Below are 14,698 nucleotides of genomic sequence, written 5' to 3' on the forward strand. Positions count from 1 at the left end.
TATCACAAAATGGGATCACAAAGCAATGAAATAGTTTTCCTAGTGGACAAACAATGCAAAGAACCACCTCACCAATATTTTCAGTAATAGCATCATTTACACAAAGTGATGCAAGATCTAAGTTCTGATAGGTGTGAGGATAAATTAAAAACAGATTGTTACTTTATAGTTACACCTTGGATTTCACCAGATATGGAAAATCTAACAGCGTGTCTAACGAGTCCTTCTGGAAATCAGCGCAGGTGAGTCAAACAGCCTGAAAGAGAGAAGACATGGCAGAGGGCACGAGGATCAGCATTTCAACGTTCTGTGTTCTCTTGGAGGACAGACCCGGCCCAGGTTACAGAAGTGACCGGGAGGGAGGCTTCAGCTCCATCTAAGGAAGACCTTGCTAACAGTTAGAGCTGCTCAACAACTGAATGGACTGCGAGGTGAGGTAGAGTCACTGGAAGTGTTCAAGGTGGAAAGATCACCCTTGGAGAAGGGACTCCTGCATTTGTTAAGAGGTTAGACTGGATGAACCTCAGGTCTCTTTCAATTCTGAGATTCTAGAAAATTCCCTCAGGGAATTCAGAAGAGAATTCCTAAAAGGAAAGAGAAAGCACACATATGTATACTTTTAGAATCCTCTTGAGTTTTTTTTTCTTTTTTCAAAAGGTACAATAGAAAATGTAGTCTGCTGTCTTTAAAATGCATATTCACCTTCCTACCACTAATAATTAGGAAGGGTCCTTTATGACTTTTTTATATTATAAAGAAAAGATGGAAGATTACATTTATAATTTCTGTAAATATTTTAGAAAAAATGCTTAAAATCTAGTAGTCAATGCCCTAGAAATTTTATAGATTTTTAGGTCATATGCACAGATACAAATACATTATTCATTAAATACAACTCACATCTGTGTTTTATTATACTCTAAAATATACAGGAATCTCGATGTACTGAAAGAGTGCAAGTAAGTACAGTATTCAAGCAGTCACTATTTCTATGTACATGCTCATTAATTCTTCAAAAACCCCACAAAATTATCAAATAGATCAAAATACTGTTCTGTGTTTTCACACTTTATATTCAGAAAAACCAGCTGATAATTTACAGTGTCATAAAGTTTCCAGTTTTACAATACAAAAAAGATAAATGAAATTGGGTATCATCTTGTGAAAATGTATGGAACTTTACCCAGACCTGTAAGACCCCCTACATGTGTGAAATCATTCTCACTGGGAAAGCAACAGTTACAGTAAACGCAGAACCATGTAAATTGTTGTTTAAAAGCCTAAATGTCAGCCCTCTCTTCCTCCCCCCCCTCTCTCTGTTATTTGAAAGGCAGTTTTCCAATTTGGCAGGCAATTGCTTCTATCCCACAAATCTGAATAGGACCTAAGGATTTTAGTATTTTAAATCTTGCCCAATATGCAAATGACTTCTAAGAGACCTAATGATGTTAATGTATCAATAACAAGTGATTTGATTCTCCACTAAACAATGACAACAAACACTCCCCGAACCACATGGAGGCACAAAAGTAGCAAGTGATGAAGGTGTACCATCCAAAGTAGTGAGATCAAAAACTCCCCCAGGACCACTTAGCTGCAATAGGGTGAAAATAACCTAATTTTGGATTTTCTGAAATTTTCTTCTAGGAAATTCTTTACATTTTCAAACAAAAATAGTTCAATTTAAAACCTAAACCATTCAAAACTGGGCAACAGTAACTTGACCCCAATCTATCTCATGTCTGCATCACAAGTATTTTCACCCTGACTGCACCCAGTCAGCTGGTTTTCAATTCTAATATTATAAAACTTGGAATTTTAAAAATTTTATGTAAAAGAAAAAATGTAAAAATACATCTGCTTTCTCTCATGGTTTATACAGGGTTCAAAGGCTTTCAGATGTTTTCTCTAAAAAAAGAAAATAAAATAAAATCAACATTTAAAACCAAATCTCAGCTTCATTTTCAGAATATCAAAGTTTGGTTTAGATAATGTTTCATTTCACCTATTCCAGTTTCCACCAAATGGCATTCTATTAGAAAGCCTTTAAGTTATTTGGTCCTTTGGCAATTGCTGTGCACATAATGCCTACTGTACCAAACTTTTATTGCCCTTAAATTTAATTGTAGTTCTATTGATAACATTTAAATCTAGTGTCCTTATCTCTTCTTTTATTATAGTGTTGCTTGTGTAAGCAGATTAGGGTGCACAGTGTCCCAAATTATTCCTGGCACTGCAAAACCAAATTAAACAATTCCACAAAGCAATCTGACACCAAAGTATTTTCCTCTGGTCAAGTCTATTTCAAGACTCTAGGCTCCTTTTGCAAAACTTGCCTTTAAAAGTCTTCTTCCTAATGTCGTCACATTTCTTATATTCACTCACTCTGCGATCTTTCCTCTTAGGTTGAGTTTGTATGTGAATAAGAAAGTGCCCTTTTCCTGAAAAGCACAGTTTGAAGTGTTAGTGTCAGAACTCTTGCCTTAGACACTGGCTCAGCCTCTCAGTAGGTCTCTGAATCGGAGTCATTGAGCTCGTCCACGTCGGCGTATAAGTACTCCGGCTCCCCACTAATGTTGTTGAAACTGCAATAGGAGCTAGGTTCATTCCTCATGATGGGCAAGGCTTCAAAGCTGACTGCTTTTGAGGTGTTGGTGTAACGATTAATGGCATTGAATGACAGGGATGATAAAGGGCTACTTGATGAGACAGGCATCATGGTGGCCAAAATGAGAGCTAGGCAATCAGCCACATCCTTATTGGGAGCACAGGCCAAAGCTGGGGTATAGCCTAGAATTAAAGATAAGATTTAAAGAAGTTAAACATCCCAAGACTCACTTAGCTAATATAAGGAAATAAGCCTAAAGGCCTTCATCTTTAGATATGTTTTCAATTACTTGCCTTATACTGAATTGGTTTCATTAAAATGATTCAAAAATTACCAATATGTAGAAAAAAGTCATAGAAATCTAGGGCAGAAGACTTTATAGGCTACATTACAGAAGAGGAAACTGAGGCCCAGGGATGGGTGATTTCCCCAAGATATCACAATGTATCCCAGCCATCTGAATTCATAGAAGATATTGGGACAGATACACAATTGACATAAAAAAGTAAACTATCATTTACAAAAGTAAACGATACATTAGAACAGTGATTTTCAACCTTTTTCATCTCAAGGCACACACAAATGAATTACTAAAATTCTATGGCACATCAAAAATATATATTTTTGCTGATCTGACAAGAAACTATAGTTATAATTTTGATTCATTCACACTGGATGGCTATTGTTGTGTTGGCTGTCGTCATTTTTTTATTTGACAATCTAAGGGAAAAGAGGTCAGTGCCCCTGACTAAATAGTCAAGTATTGCATGTTTTAAATATTCTTGGGGCACGCCAGTTGAAAATTGCTGTTAGAAGCTAAGCTCTGCGGAAATAAGACTGAGGACTGAGAAAGCTGTGGTGGGGTATGCAGCAGGTGTAGCACAAATAGGGTAGTCATGATAGGCTTCATTGAGAAGATGACATTTGAGCTAAGATCTGAAACAGGTGAAGGATTCAGCCAAAGACTGCTTAGGGAAGAGTGTTCCAGGCAGAGGAAACAGCCAGAACAAAGATCATGACCCCTATACATCCGTGGGGAGAAGGGGCTGGCATGGCAGAATAGAGAGAAGGAAGAGCTGGAGATAAGATTAGAGAGGAACAGAGTAGCAAACCAATCATGTAAGGCCTTGTAGATCATTATAAGGAATATAAGGAAACTGAGATTTGGAGGAATATCTTCTAACATTTTTTAAAAGGATCCAGGCCAGGGTGGTAGGCGTAGAGAAGTATAAAGTGAGCATGGACATACTTTGTTGATGGATTGTACACTGGGTGAGAGAGAGAGGAGGTAAGGAATACTCCAGGTTATTGCTCCGAGCAACTATAAGGATGGGAATTGTCATCAACTGAGATCAGGACAGCAGGGGGAGGAGAGAAAGGATCTGCAGTTCAGTTATGGACATGTCATGTTTTAGTTGTTTATTAGACCTCCATGTGGTACTGTCAATTAGGCCACGGGATCTGTGAATATGGAGATCATGAGAAGTCTGGGCTGGAGATATAAATTTAGGACTTCTCAGCACAGGTAGTATTTAGGACGAAGGGACTAAATGAGATCACCGAAGGAGTGAATATAGGTAGGGAAAGCAAAAAGAACCAAGCACTGAGTCCTAGAGCCTACCAAAATTAAAGAGTTGTGCAGAGAGGGAGAAAGGCTGCAAAACAAATTAAGAATAATAATTAGATATGTTATTATCTAATAATACCAAGAAAACCAAGAAAGGAAAACCAAGAAAGTCTGGAGGCCTGAAAGACAAATGAAGGAAGTTTATCAGAGAAAGAATATGCCTGAAATTGATATCATGTTGCATGTCAAGTGTACCTCAATGAAAAAAAAAATAGGATAAAAAACAAACAATTTTCAGTTCCAGTGAATTTGGTTAATTAATTTAACCACCCAAATAGTGAGTTACAAACCCTTAACCTGTTATGAATTTAAGGAAGTAGTATGTGTGAATGGAGTGTTCACCTAAATAAGGGAACTGTAATCAAATCACAGATACTCACTATGACTCTCCCTCTTATCCTGTCCTAAAGTGATCTGCACCAACTTTCCAATTAGCAGTGAGCAGCATAAAAGAAAACATGAAGATTATTTGGGAAAAATATTAGACACTTGCTATGCGAGACTGCAGCTTTCACATCCCCAGTTAAAACTTGATACATCAAGTTAAATGAGAACTAACAACTGATTCTCGTGGGGATCATTGGTGATCTTGACTGGAGGAGACTTAAGAAAGAATGAAAGAAGAGAAGCATTGGAAACAGAGGATAGCCTACTTGAGTAATTCTGCTGCAAAGAGGGACAGAGATATATGGCAGTAGCTGGCAGGAGTAGTGGGGTTAATGAAAGATCAAGAACCTGGCAATGAAGTAATAGCCTTGATAAATATATGTTAACAAATTTTTTCAATACTAAGATAAAAAAGATGGTAATACCAAACCAAAGTTAATAAACACTAATTCTGGTTTAATAGATGGATATGTGAAATTCAGCTAATCTGTTAGATGAACTTTTCTTGTTTGTCTTGCCCTTATTTCCTCTGCAACAAAGTAACTACCATTCAATATTAATTTCAGCTCTCCTCTTTGACCAATAAAAAATATCCAAGTTTACTTCAAATATGGATTATCAAAAGATAAGAGCTCCTGCCCTAACCGGTTTGGCTCAGTGGATAGAGCATTGGCCTGCGGACTGAAAGGTCCCAGGTTCGATTCCAGCTAAGGGCATGTACCTTGGTTGCGGGCACATCCCCAGTAGGGGGTGTGCAGGAGGCAGCTGATCGATGTTTCTCTCTCATCGATGTTTCTAACTCTCTATCCCTCTCCCATCCTCTCTGTGAAAAATCAATAAATAATAATAAAAAAAAGATAAGAGCTCCTAGTAAGATATAGGTTAAGTAAAGAAAATGCAGAATCTACTTACCATTTTCATCTACTGCAAGCACACTTGCTCCTTTGCCCAAAAGTTCCTGAACCACCATTGTTAGCCCATTTCGGGCAGCAACATGCAGAGGTCTGGGGGTGGAGGTGGGGTGGGGGAGGGGAGAGAAATTGTACATGTATATATGTGCATGCCTACGCACACTTGCACACAAACAACACACACATTATAAACTTGAGGCACCAGTCCCAGCAGCAATGAAGATGGGTGTGAGGGACAGCAGAGCCCATGTGCCGTGCACCTTGAAAATACGCGTAAGTTCAGCACTGAGTCATGTCAGCAAGTATCTTGTCTTCACTAAACCCTTTTGTTAGTTTCCTTCTAAGACTAATGTTTAAAAAGATTTTACTAACTAAATTGCATTTTAAGTTGTTGCTTTAAGAAATGAGGTTGGCAAACAGGTATAATAGACTATACAATAAAAACCATAAATTGCAATAGCACAAATTCCAATACGCCTTGAAAATAGTTTACAGATTCCATGACTAATTTTTGGACCCTCAAAGGATCTAATTGCTATGTGAATGGGAATGAGTATCATAGATTTTTCTCTATACCCAGCCTCAGAGTAGAATAGCCAATGGAAATTGGGAGAGGACAATGGGAGATGTCCAGTTAAGATCTAAGCAGTCACCTAGAGGCTGACTGCTCACATTAAGAACTTGATTCTTTCTGAAATCTCTTTAGCTTATACACACATATAAAACTTTTTACCTCATTTAGTGCTGGTGTTGAATAATGTATTATTCTAGGGGGGTTTCCATTTCCTCCATAAAATTGAATTAAGAAAAAACATTACTTTCAATAATAAAGTTTCAAGTTCAAAAGCTTTCTCAGTAATATACCTTTTAATTGTTATGATTATAGAAATGAGTTTTGTCAATTATAAGCTGATTGTGACTGATTCCAATGGCCCCATGTTAGAAAAATACCCCATTTACAATGATAGGTAATAAGGTTTATACGAGACGCAAAATACTTACGTTTGCAAGGCTGCATTGGTTGCATTGATGAGGTTTCTATCTGTTATCTTTTCCAGTATTAACAAGGCACTAGTTTCATGACCCTAAAATTATGGAAAATAACTCTTAAAAATTTGGGTACCATTAAATATAAATTAATTCACTCAATACACCCAACCCTGGTCCATATAATACATATGCCATGAGTTTTCTTGGTTAACACCTTAAATATTTGTCCAAAAGTGTTGATGGAATGAGGTTGGGGGAGAGGACAAGAATATTTAAGATTAGAAAGGTTAAAGAAAGACAATAATTATGTTTAGGCTTGTGCTCTAAAACTTGTTTGGCTTACTGGAGACTTTCATACACCATGGTGCCTAACATGTCAGTACTTTTTTTCAAGAAATCTGTTGCAAATGATCATTTGAGAGGTTTGGTCCCTGACTCTGTTAATTTTGGTGAAATGGAAAAATTTTAAATGCTACTGTTGATATTAACAATGAAAACATACCCTTAAAATGTGTACATACCTTGCTGCAAGCCAAATGGAGGGCGGTATTTTTACTGTTGTCTTGTAAAGTCAGATCTGCACTAGCACTGCTAACCAGCATCTCTAGGAGGAAAAACTGCATCAATTCTTATGTTTATGAACATATACCTTAGATCACTACTAACTCACTGTAGAGAAATGAAGATACAAAGCAAAAACATACCGCTAGCAAAAACGTAAGTACAAGAAAAATATTGTAATATAAAACATACATACTATATTGTCTTGATGTTGTGTAAGTCAAAGACCCTAACAGCAGCAACTAACATTTATTCCAAATAAATGTTAAATTTAACAATATAAACAATATAAATATTTAGAATAATAAAAGCCTTAACCAGTTTCTTTACCAACTGTGTTTGTTTGTCCGTTTTCTGCAGCCATCATGAGAGGTGTTTTCCCAGAGGAGTCCACAGAATTGACTTGAGCATTATGGCTGAGCAACAGCTGTAAACATTCCACATGGTCTGTAAAGGCGGCTGCATGGAGAGGAGTTCTGCAATGCAGAGAAGTGGAGAGACTTGACTAAATCTACATGCCATATACTAAAAAAAAACAAAAAACAATTCCTTAATTTATGACAAGTAATTTTCAAGGGTTTACAGATTATGCTGTAAAAGCATTGCCTAGATACTAATAGGACTAACTTCTGCCACAAAAATTTATATTTCTGATAACATAAAATACCCTTAATCAAACTAATATAAATAAGAATACATTATAAAATTGCTACAATAATGTTATATCATTAAAAGATATATTGAAATAAATCAACCCTGATTCAAATACTGCCATCTATTACAACTGTTGGACTCTCTTCCAGCCTTTATTTCTATATAGAAAGATGTCAACTTTATTAACAATATTCGTTGGGTAACAAACATACCTCTTTAAAAAAAGGGGAAATTTTTACATATTACAAGTTTTAAAAAAAGAAGAAGACTGGCTAAAAATCATAATAAAAATGTCTTTTACAATGAGAACATAATTAAGATTTTATAGCACTTCATAGTTGCAAATATAAAAATCAACTTAATAATTTAGCTAATGTTGTAACTAAATTTTTTTTTCTCCTATGGAAAGTAAAACAATTTCCTACACAGCTGAATCCCTACCTTCCTTTTGAATCTGTGGCATTCACAATGCTGGCACCCAATGTATCAATGAGCATTTCAGCAGCACCTTCGTTGTCATTTATCCTGTGTAAGGTAAGGAGGTGATCACTCTCACAGCTACGGTGTATTTCTTAGCCAAACCACGTTTGATTCATTCTGTTTTTACTTACACAGCACAATGCAATGGACTGAAAGCATTTCCTTCTATCTTCTGGAAAACGTCCTGTTCTAAAAGAAGTTCTACACATGTCTCGTGACCTAAATAAATAAGCGAGAATCAGATATTAAAATCTCCCTAAAATACTAATGTGCTCACATACACCCACACATCCTCACACAAATAAGAAAAAAATTTACATGGATTAAAAATAAACAGTCCACTGAATCTGTTAAACATCACATTTTTAGGAGCTTTGGAATTCAAAGTACAACCTCAAGACCTAAGTACAGTAGCTTTTTGTAATAATTTTATTGGAGTTTATTACTGACACAGCAAGTATTTATTTTGTCTGTGGGGGGAGATTTCTTCCAGTTCAGTCTCTAGACCAGTGATGGTGAACCTTTTTAGCCCGGCGTGTCAGCATTTTGAAAAACCCTAACTTAACTCTGGTGCCGTGTCACATATAGAAATTTTTTGATATTTGCAACCATAGTAAAACAAAGACTTATATTTTTGATATTTATTTTATATATCTCAATTCCATTTAACAAAGAAAATCAACCAAAAAAATTAGTTCGCGTGTCACCTCTGACACGTGTGTCATAGGTTCGCCATCACTGGGATAGACTGTAGCCACTGTTACCTTAACAGTTCCAGAAACTCTCTAGGCATATACAACTGCATGCACACTAACACATACTTCCTTTTTAATTTTTACATAAATGGGATGTTTAGTTCTGCAACTTGTTTCTTACTTAATAGCAACTTTGGAAACAAGGAAAAACCCAAACCTTAACCTAATTTTCAAAGCCAGGGTTTTAGTAAAATTACCATAATTGCTGTACTAATTGCTGCAAATGAAATGTTGCTTCTTTTATTTTATTAGTCATCTGGTATCTGATTTAGGACTAAATTATATTCTTCCATCGCCTTTTTATTTCCTTGGTTAATATCTGGCTAACATAGTAATACTAAATTTTTCTTCTTAAATTACTCTAACATTCTCAAACAGCTCAACTTTCTTTATCCTATAATCATTTTTACCACGAAAAGATCTTGGAAACTTTTAACTGTGTTGGTTCTTTTCTCTAATCCAATGGTCCTCACCTGGAGCCATTTGCCCCTCCATGTCTGGAGATCTATTTGGCTATCACACCTGGAGATGGGGTAAGGGATGCTACTGGCATTTAGGGTGGTAGAAGCCAGGGAGGCTGAATATCTTACACTGCATGTGACAGTCTCTCACAACAAAGAATTACTTGGCCCAAAATGTGAACAATGCTGAGATTGAGAAACTCTAATTCTCTCTCTCCAAATGTTAACTCATTACAAAACATTAACCATGGAAAGTTGTCCAGTATTGATTTAAGAGTCTTATTTTCCTCGTATACCAGTTCTCAAGGTTGGTCTGGGGAAGTCTGGGTTGATTCCAAATTAGTCTTTTCTTAAACTAGCCACTAAAAAAGCTTTCCACTCTTCTCACTAAATTTTTGTTGTTTGTTTTGGTAAATAGTTATTTTTTTCATAAAAATGTTATTAATATGCAATATATTTATTATTTTAAAATACATTAGTACTGGGTCATATCAAGTTGAAAAACTCATCACTTGTGCCTTAGTTTACGAAGGAATGATAAAATTGATCTCTTCATATTTCTGAGGGATATTCTGAGGATGTTCAGTTTCATAAAAATTGATACATTTTTAAGAGAAAATGAGATAATGTAAATTCTCTTAAGTTCTGTGATTAAAATGACTACATAAATTGAAAATCTGAACTTTAAAGTGTAGTATGTATAACCAGTTCTTTTATAAAACTTTGCTGCCATTCCATTTCAATTTTGAAGGAAAAAATGTTTTCTGTTCTGTTGGAGTGGGGAGTGCTTCCAATTTTCTTTCAGCTGTACAATAATTACCAGTCAAAGTAAAACCATTTCATACACTCTATTCTCAGAATGCCAAATTACAAAACAGGCATTTGGCTATAAATATGGTATTAATTTTAGGCTGTCTTATAGTCCCTTATTGCATATAGCTAACACTAATGTCTTCCAGCTCGATTCAGAATCATTACAATCTTGCTACAGTCTGGAAATTAGACACATCTGTTACGATCTTTAAATGGCAACCAGGCAAGTAGTTCATGCAAAATTTTCTCTTATACTGGTACACAAGTGCTTGCAGTGGTTCTCAACCTTCCTAATGCCGTGACCCTTTAATACAGTTCCTCATGTTGTGGTGACCCCCAACCATCAAATTATTTTCGTTGCTACTTCATAACTGTAATTTTGCCACTGTTATGAATTGTAATGTAAATATCTAATATGCAGGATGTATTTTCAGGGGTCGCGACCCACAGGTTGAGAACCGATGGCTCAGAGAGTCTAAATTCAGTAGTGATAGAGTAGAAACTCACTTTAAGGAAACAGTGTTTTGCATAAAGACCTGCATATTATAATGGATAGCAACTCCCCAAAAAACAGTTACAGCAATTTATTTATAACTAAATGTTCTTTATCTGAGGAAAAATACCTTATTTTGTGGTTCTTCCAATGTTAATTCTCACTGATACATAAAAAAAAGCAATAAACGTCTGCTTCAGACTAGTTTTATCTCAGACTTCTTAAATAAATAAATTTCACATCTGCGGATGTTTTACTACCGTATTATGGTTTTGGTTTTCCTTATACTTGTAAAATATCTTCAAGATACATTATAAAAACAAATCAAATTTCAATGGCAAAATATAGTAACTTCTTTGACTTAAGACTAATCTTTGGTTACTATACTATACTCATGAAATACCAACTTTAGTAGGTTGAAAAGGGAAAAAGAGAGGTTGAAACCCAAAGGCTTTATGGGATTCCAGGCTGTGCTGGCTAAGGATCGGAGGTAGTAGAAAATGAAACTGACAAAACTTTTCAACTAGCAATACATTTAATTATTTAAGTTTTTTTATGGTGCCATCAGTACTCAGAATTGAAGGATGATCAATGGTCATCACAGAACAATCCTCAGGAAGAGACCAAAACCTTCTCATAGCAAAAGAATAGAATTCTCACACAAGAATTGTTAATATGAAAACCAAAATATTGTATCTAGAAGATGCTTATGAAAACAAACTAGAATTTTGCAAAATTCAGATTTCTCTTCTTTCATCATGTTAACATTACATAAAGAGGAAATTTATATTTTCTCTACCTTTTGAGAAAAAGTTGTTAGAACTGTGAAATAGTTTTGTAGATACACTCTCACAGCTAACTTTAATCTGAATGCTACCGGTACACTGAAATTCACCCCCCCATCTGCCTAAGCCCAAACTCTGACACAATTTATGTTCCTACTGCACACAATGTACCTGAGTGTTTTCTAAGATGGTCAAATATATGCCCCTACACAAGGAAAAGATTAACGTCTCAATATGCTTCATTACTTACATTATTTTAATTAGTGAAAACTCACAAGCTAAACTCCATTTTAAACATCTATAACTTAAAAAACTGCTTTATCCTTCTCTGAGAACCTTTAATTAGCCTGCCTGTAAAAGGACTGAGACTGTTAGCCCCTTGAAAGTTAAAGGTAAGTCTGTTCTAACCATGCATCAAAGTTAAGTTAACCATGAAAGGTTCTACTTCTATGATCTGCAAGAATTTTATTCCCTTAAAATTTTGAACATACATGTATTGTTGATGTAAGGATGTTAAGAATATGCTCACAAAAATACACAATTTCAGTTTAGAATGTGATGCATTTTCATTTTTCTCCTACCTTAGTCAGTTTTTCCCTAAAATAAGTACATTTACAAAGTAAAAGAACATAATTAAAATACAAGCATACTACATAAAAGACATTGGAAATAATATTATAAAAGTATCTTAAAATGCTAATACCTGAAGCAAAGGTCTCAGAAAAATTTCAAACTTGGCGATAGCTTATGTCAAAACATCTTTGACCATTACTGTCTTGGCTTTAACACAATGAGGAGCTAGAGTACATTATGACTACATAGTAGATTGTTCCTAGGCTTCCTACTTATCTTAAACTTTAAACCTTCCTTATTAATATGTCATTTTCAGGAATCTCAAATGCTACAGTTAGCTGTCCCTGTTTGGCACATAACAGGCATTTAATGTAAGTTTGTATCTGTATACTTAACCGTTATAGCAAGCCCAGTGAAGTGCTGTATATCCATGATTGTCGGCTATGGCTGGATTTGCATCCACAGATGCTGCTGAGTGCAAAAGGGCTCCCAGAACACCAATGTGTCCACAGGCAGCTGACAAGTGGATAGGTGTCCGCCCTCTACTATCCCGAAATAAGCACTTAGCACCATGTTGAAGCAATGCATCTACACATTCTTCATGGCCTGTAACTGCCTGAAAGAAAGATTGTTTGCATATAGTTGAATATATTATGTTGGGTATTACATGCCAATTATAGCTAATTAAAATTTTTACATTTCATATTTTTAAAGTCCATATTCCTCATATCCTTTCACAATGCATTTATCATTTTTGAATAACTCAGTATTTTTACTGGAAGTGACTTAAAGAGTCAGTTAAAGCAGTAACTTTATCATGATTTAAATAGTATGAAAAACAGGAAGAGGAACTTATAATTCAATAAAAATAATGACGTCTCAAGGTGAAAAAGATAGAAATGTTTAAGAAAATAGTTGTGATAAATTAGCATTCAAAAACAATACTGAAGGAAAAGAGTAAAGATTATTTGGTAAAAATTTAATGACGAAAAATAAACAGCCTAGTTCAGTTTAGGCAAAATGAGATTATAAAAACAATTCGAAATGAAATGGGATTATTTTTGCTTACCCCTCTATGCAATGCTGTCCTTCCCCACTTATCTTTGGCATCTACGTTTGCTCCTTTGTTTAGCAGTGAGTAAACACAGTCTGTGTGCCCATTGAGGACAGACAGCATCAGAGGAGTCCTGAGCAATAATAGGAACAGGTTCAGTGTTACCAGTTAGGACTCCACTCCATGAAAAACAGCGCACACGCCTGTTTTCTAAACGCGCCTTTTCGTGATGCAACTTTAAAGCATGGTTAATTTAAAAAACTATATTTGATGTTACTCAGTTACATAGTATGACAGGCTTACTAAAATAGGGGCAAAAGCATAAAGATTAACAAACATCCTAAAAATAATTTGAACATTATTAAAACTTACTGTCCATTTCCATCTTGAATGTCTACAGCATTCTGTGGTTCTGCATTTCCTATTAGTAGTCGTAAGCATTCTGAATGACCATTTGTTGCTGTAAAGTGATAATTAAACATTTCAGTAATTATATGTAATAATAAAATAGAAAATGTCCATCTTAGAGCACACTTCCTAGATATAATTTTGGGATAGTTTATTGAATGTAATAGGCAAGAAAGAAAAATATCTGTAGATACAAAGAAGGTCTCTATTGCTTTTGTTGATTAAACAGGATATAAATTCTTCATATAAAAATCACAGCCTTAACCATACCTCATTATCTGCCCTAATAGAATGATCAATTTATTTAGTGCTTTTATGGTGGCAATGTGGTCAGGGAGGGTGGACTGCCTCCAGCCAAGGGGTGAAATCATTAGACCAAGTCAATCACAATAACTTCTTTTCCTTTGCCAGTGATTGGTTTCAAGGTGAGTACCGGTCCAGCTCTAACCAATGAGATGCTAAGAAATCTAGAGGGCTTCTGGGAAACATTTTTATTCTGGATAATGAAAAGCCCTCCTTCCTTCCTGATTTTAGATGTTATCTTGTAAAGCAGCAGCTGCCATTCTCCGACATGAGAGCAAAGGCAAGAGGGTAAGAGAGAATCTTTCAGAGTTCTGACACCACTGCTGACACCAGCCCTGACATTTTATGAGACAAAACACTGTCACTTGAGCTACCTTTTAGTTTGGCACTAAAAAGAATTACAATTCACCTCCAGGAAAAAACAAAAAACACTCAATGTCCTTTCACGACTCATGAGTAAGGTGCTCCCTTACAAGCAGATCTCCAAATGTGAAAGGCATCTACAGAGCAAAGGCTTCCATTTACTGAAAAAAGGCATTAACAGTAACCTATAGCTGTAGCTCTTTCAGTGGCTGGGACTCATAGTACAGGACACTGTGAGGGACAGGCTAATGTCTTGGTTCAATCTTTACCTATTAAGAGTGCAAACACTCCATGAAAGATTTAAATTAACTGCAAATGAGATGTACTGATAATTTTTCAAGTTGCAGAATGATATAAATATATAGTCTCCCTCTTTTTCGGAATTATAGAAAATGATAGCATTTTGACCTCTTAGCTATTTATATTCATACATTTATTGAGTTTTAATCCATTATTAAAACTTCTGCCTTTG

The 14,698-nt window shown here is 35.5% G+C and overlaps 1 protein-coding gene across 2 annotated transcripts in view; it reads right to left on the bottom strand.

Moving 5' to 3' along the window:
- Positions 1-651: 651 nt before the first annotated feature.
- Positions 652-14,698, bottom strand: part of ANKRD28 (ankyrin repeat domain 28) — a gene marked incomplete at its 5' end in the record, with an annotated part of 113,582 nt that continues 99,535 nt past the window's right edge. For both annotated transcript variants that reach the window (XM_081105930.1, XM_081105929.1), the window contains 10 exons: positions 652-2,790; positions 5,535-5,626; positions 6,536-6,618; positions 7,045-7,127; positions 7,415-7,560; positions 8,180-8,263; positions 8,350-8,437; positions 12,495-12,714; positions 13,168-13,285; positions 13,525-13,612. In XM_081105930.1, the coding sequence (XP_080962056.1) occupies positions 2,504-2,790; positions 5,535-5,626; positions 6,536-6,618; positions 7,045-7,127; positions 7,415-7,560; positions 8,180-8,263; positions 8,350-8,437; positions 12,495-12,714; positions 13,168-13,285; positions 13,525-13,612 (1,289 nt within the window). In that variant the 3' untranslated portion in view covers positions 652-2,503. The remainder of the gene's footprint in view (positions 2,791-5,534; positions 5,627-6,535; positions 6,619-7,044; positions 7,128-7,414; positions 7,561-8,179; positions 8,264-8,349; positions 8,438-12,494; positions 12,715-13,167; positions 13,286-13,524; positions 13,613-14,698) is intronic.

Source organism: Myotis nattereri (genome assembly GCF_964212035.1).
Source record: "Myotis nattereri genome assembly, chromosome: 14".
Lineage (NCBI taxonomy): Eukaryota > Metazoa > Chordata > Mammalia > Chiroptera > Vespertilionidae > Myotis > Myotis nattereri.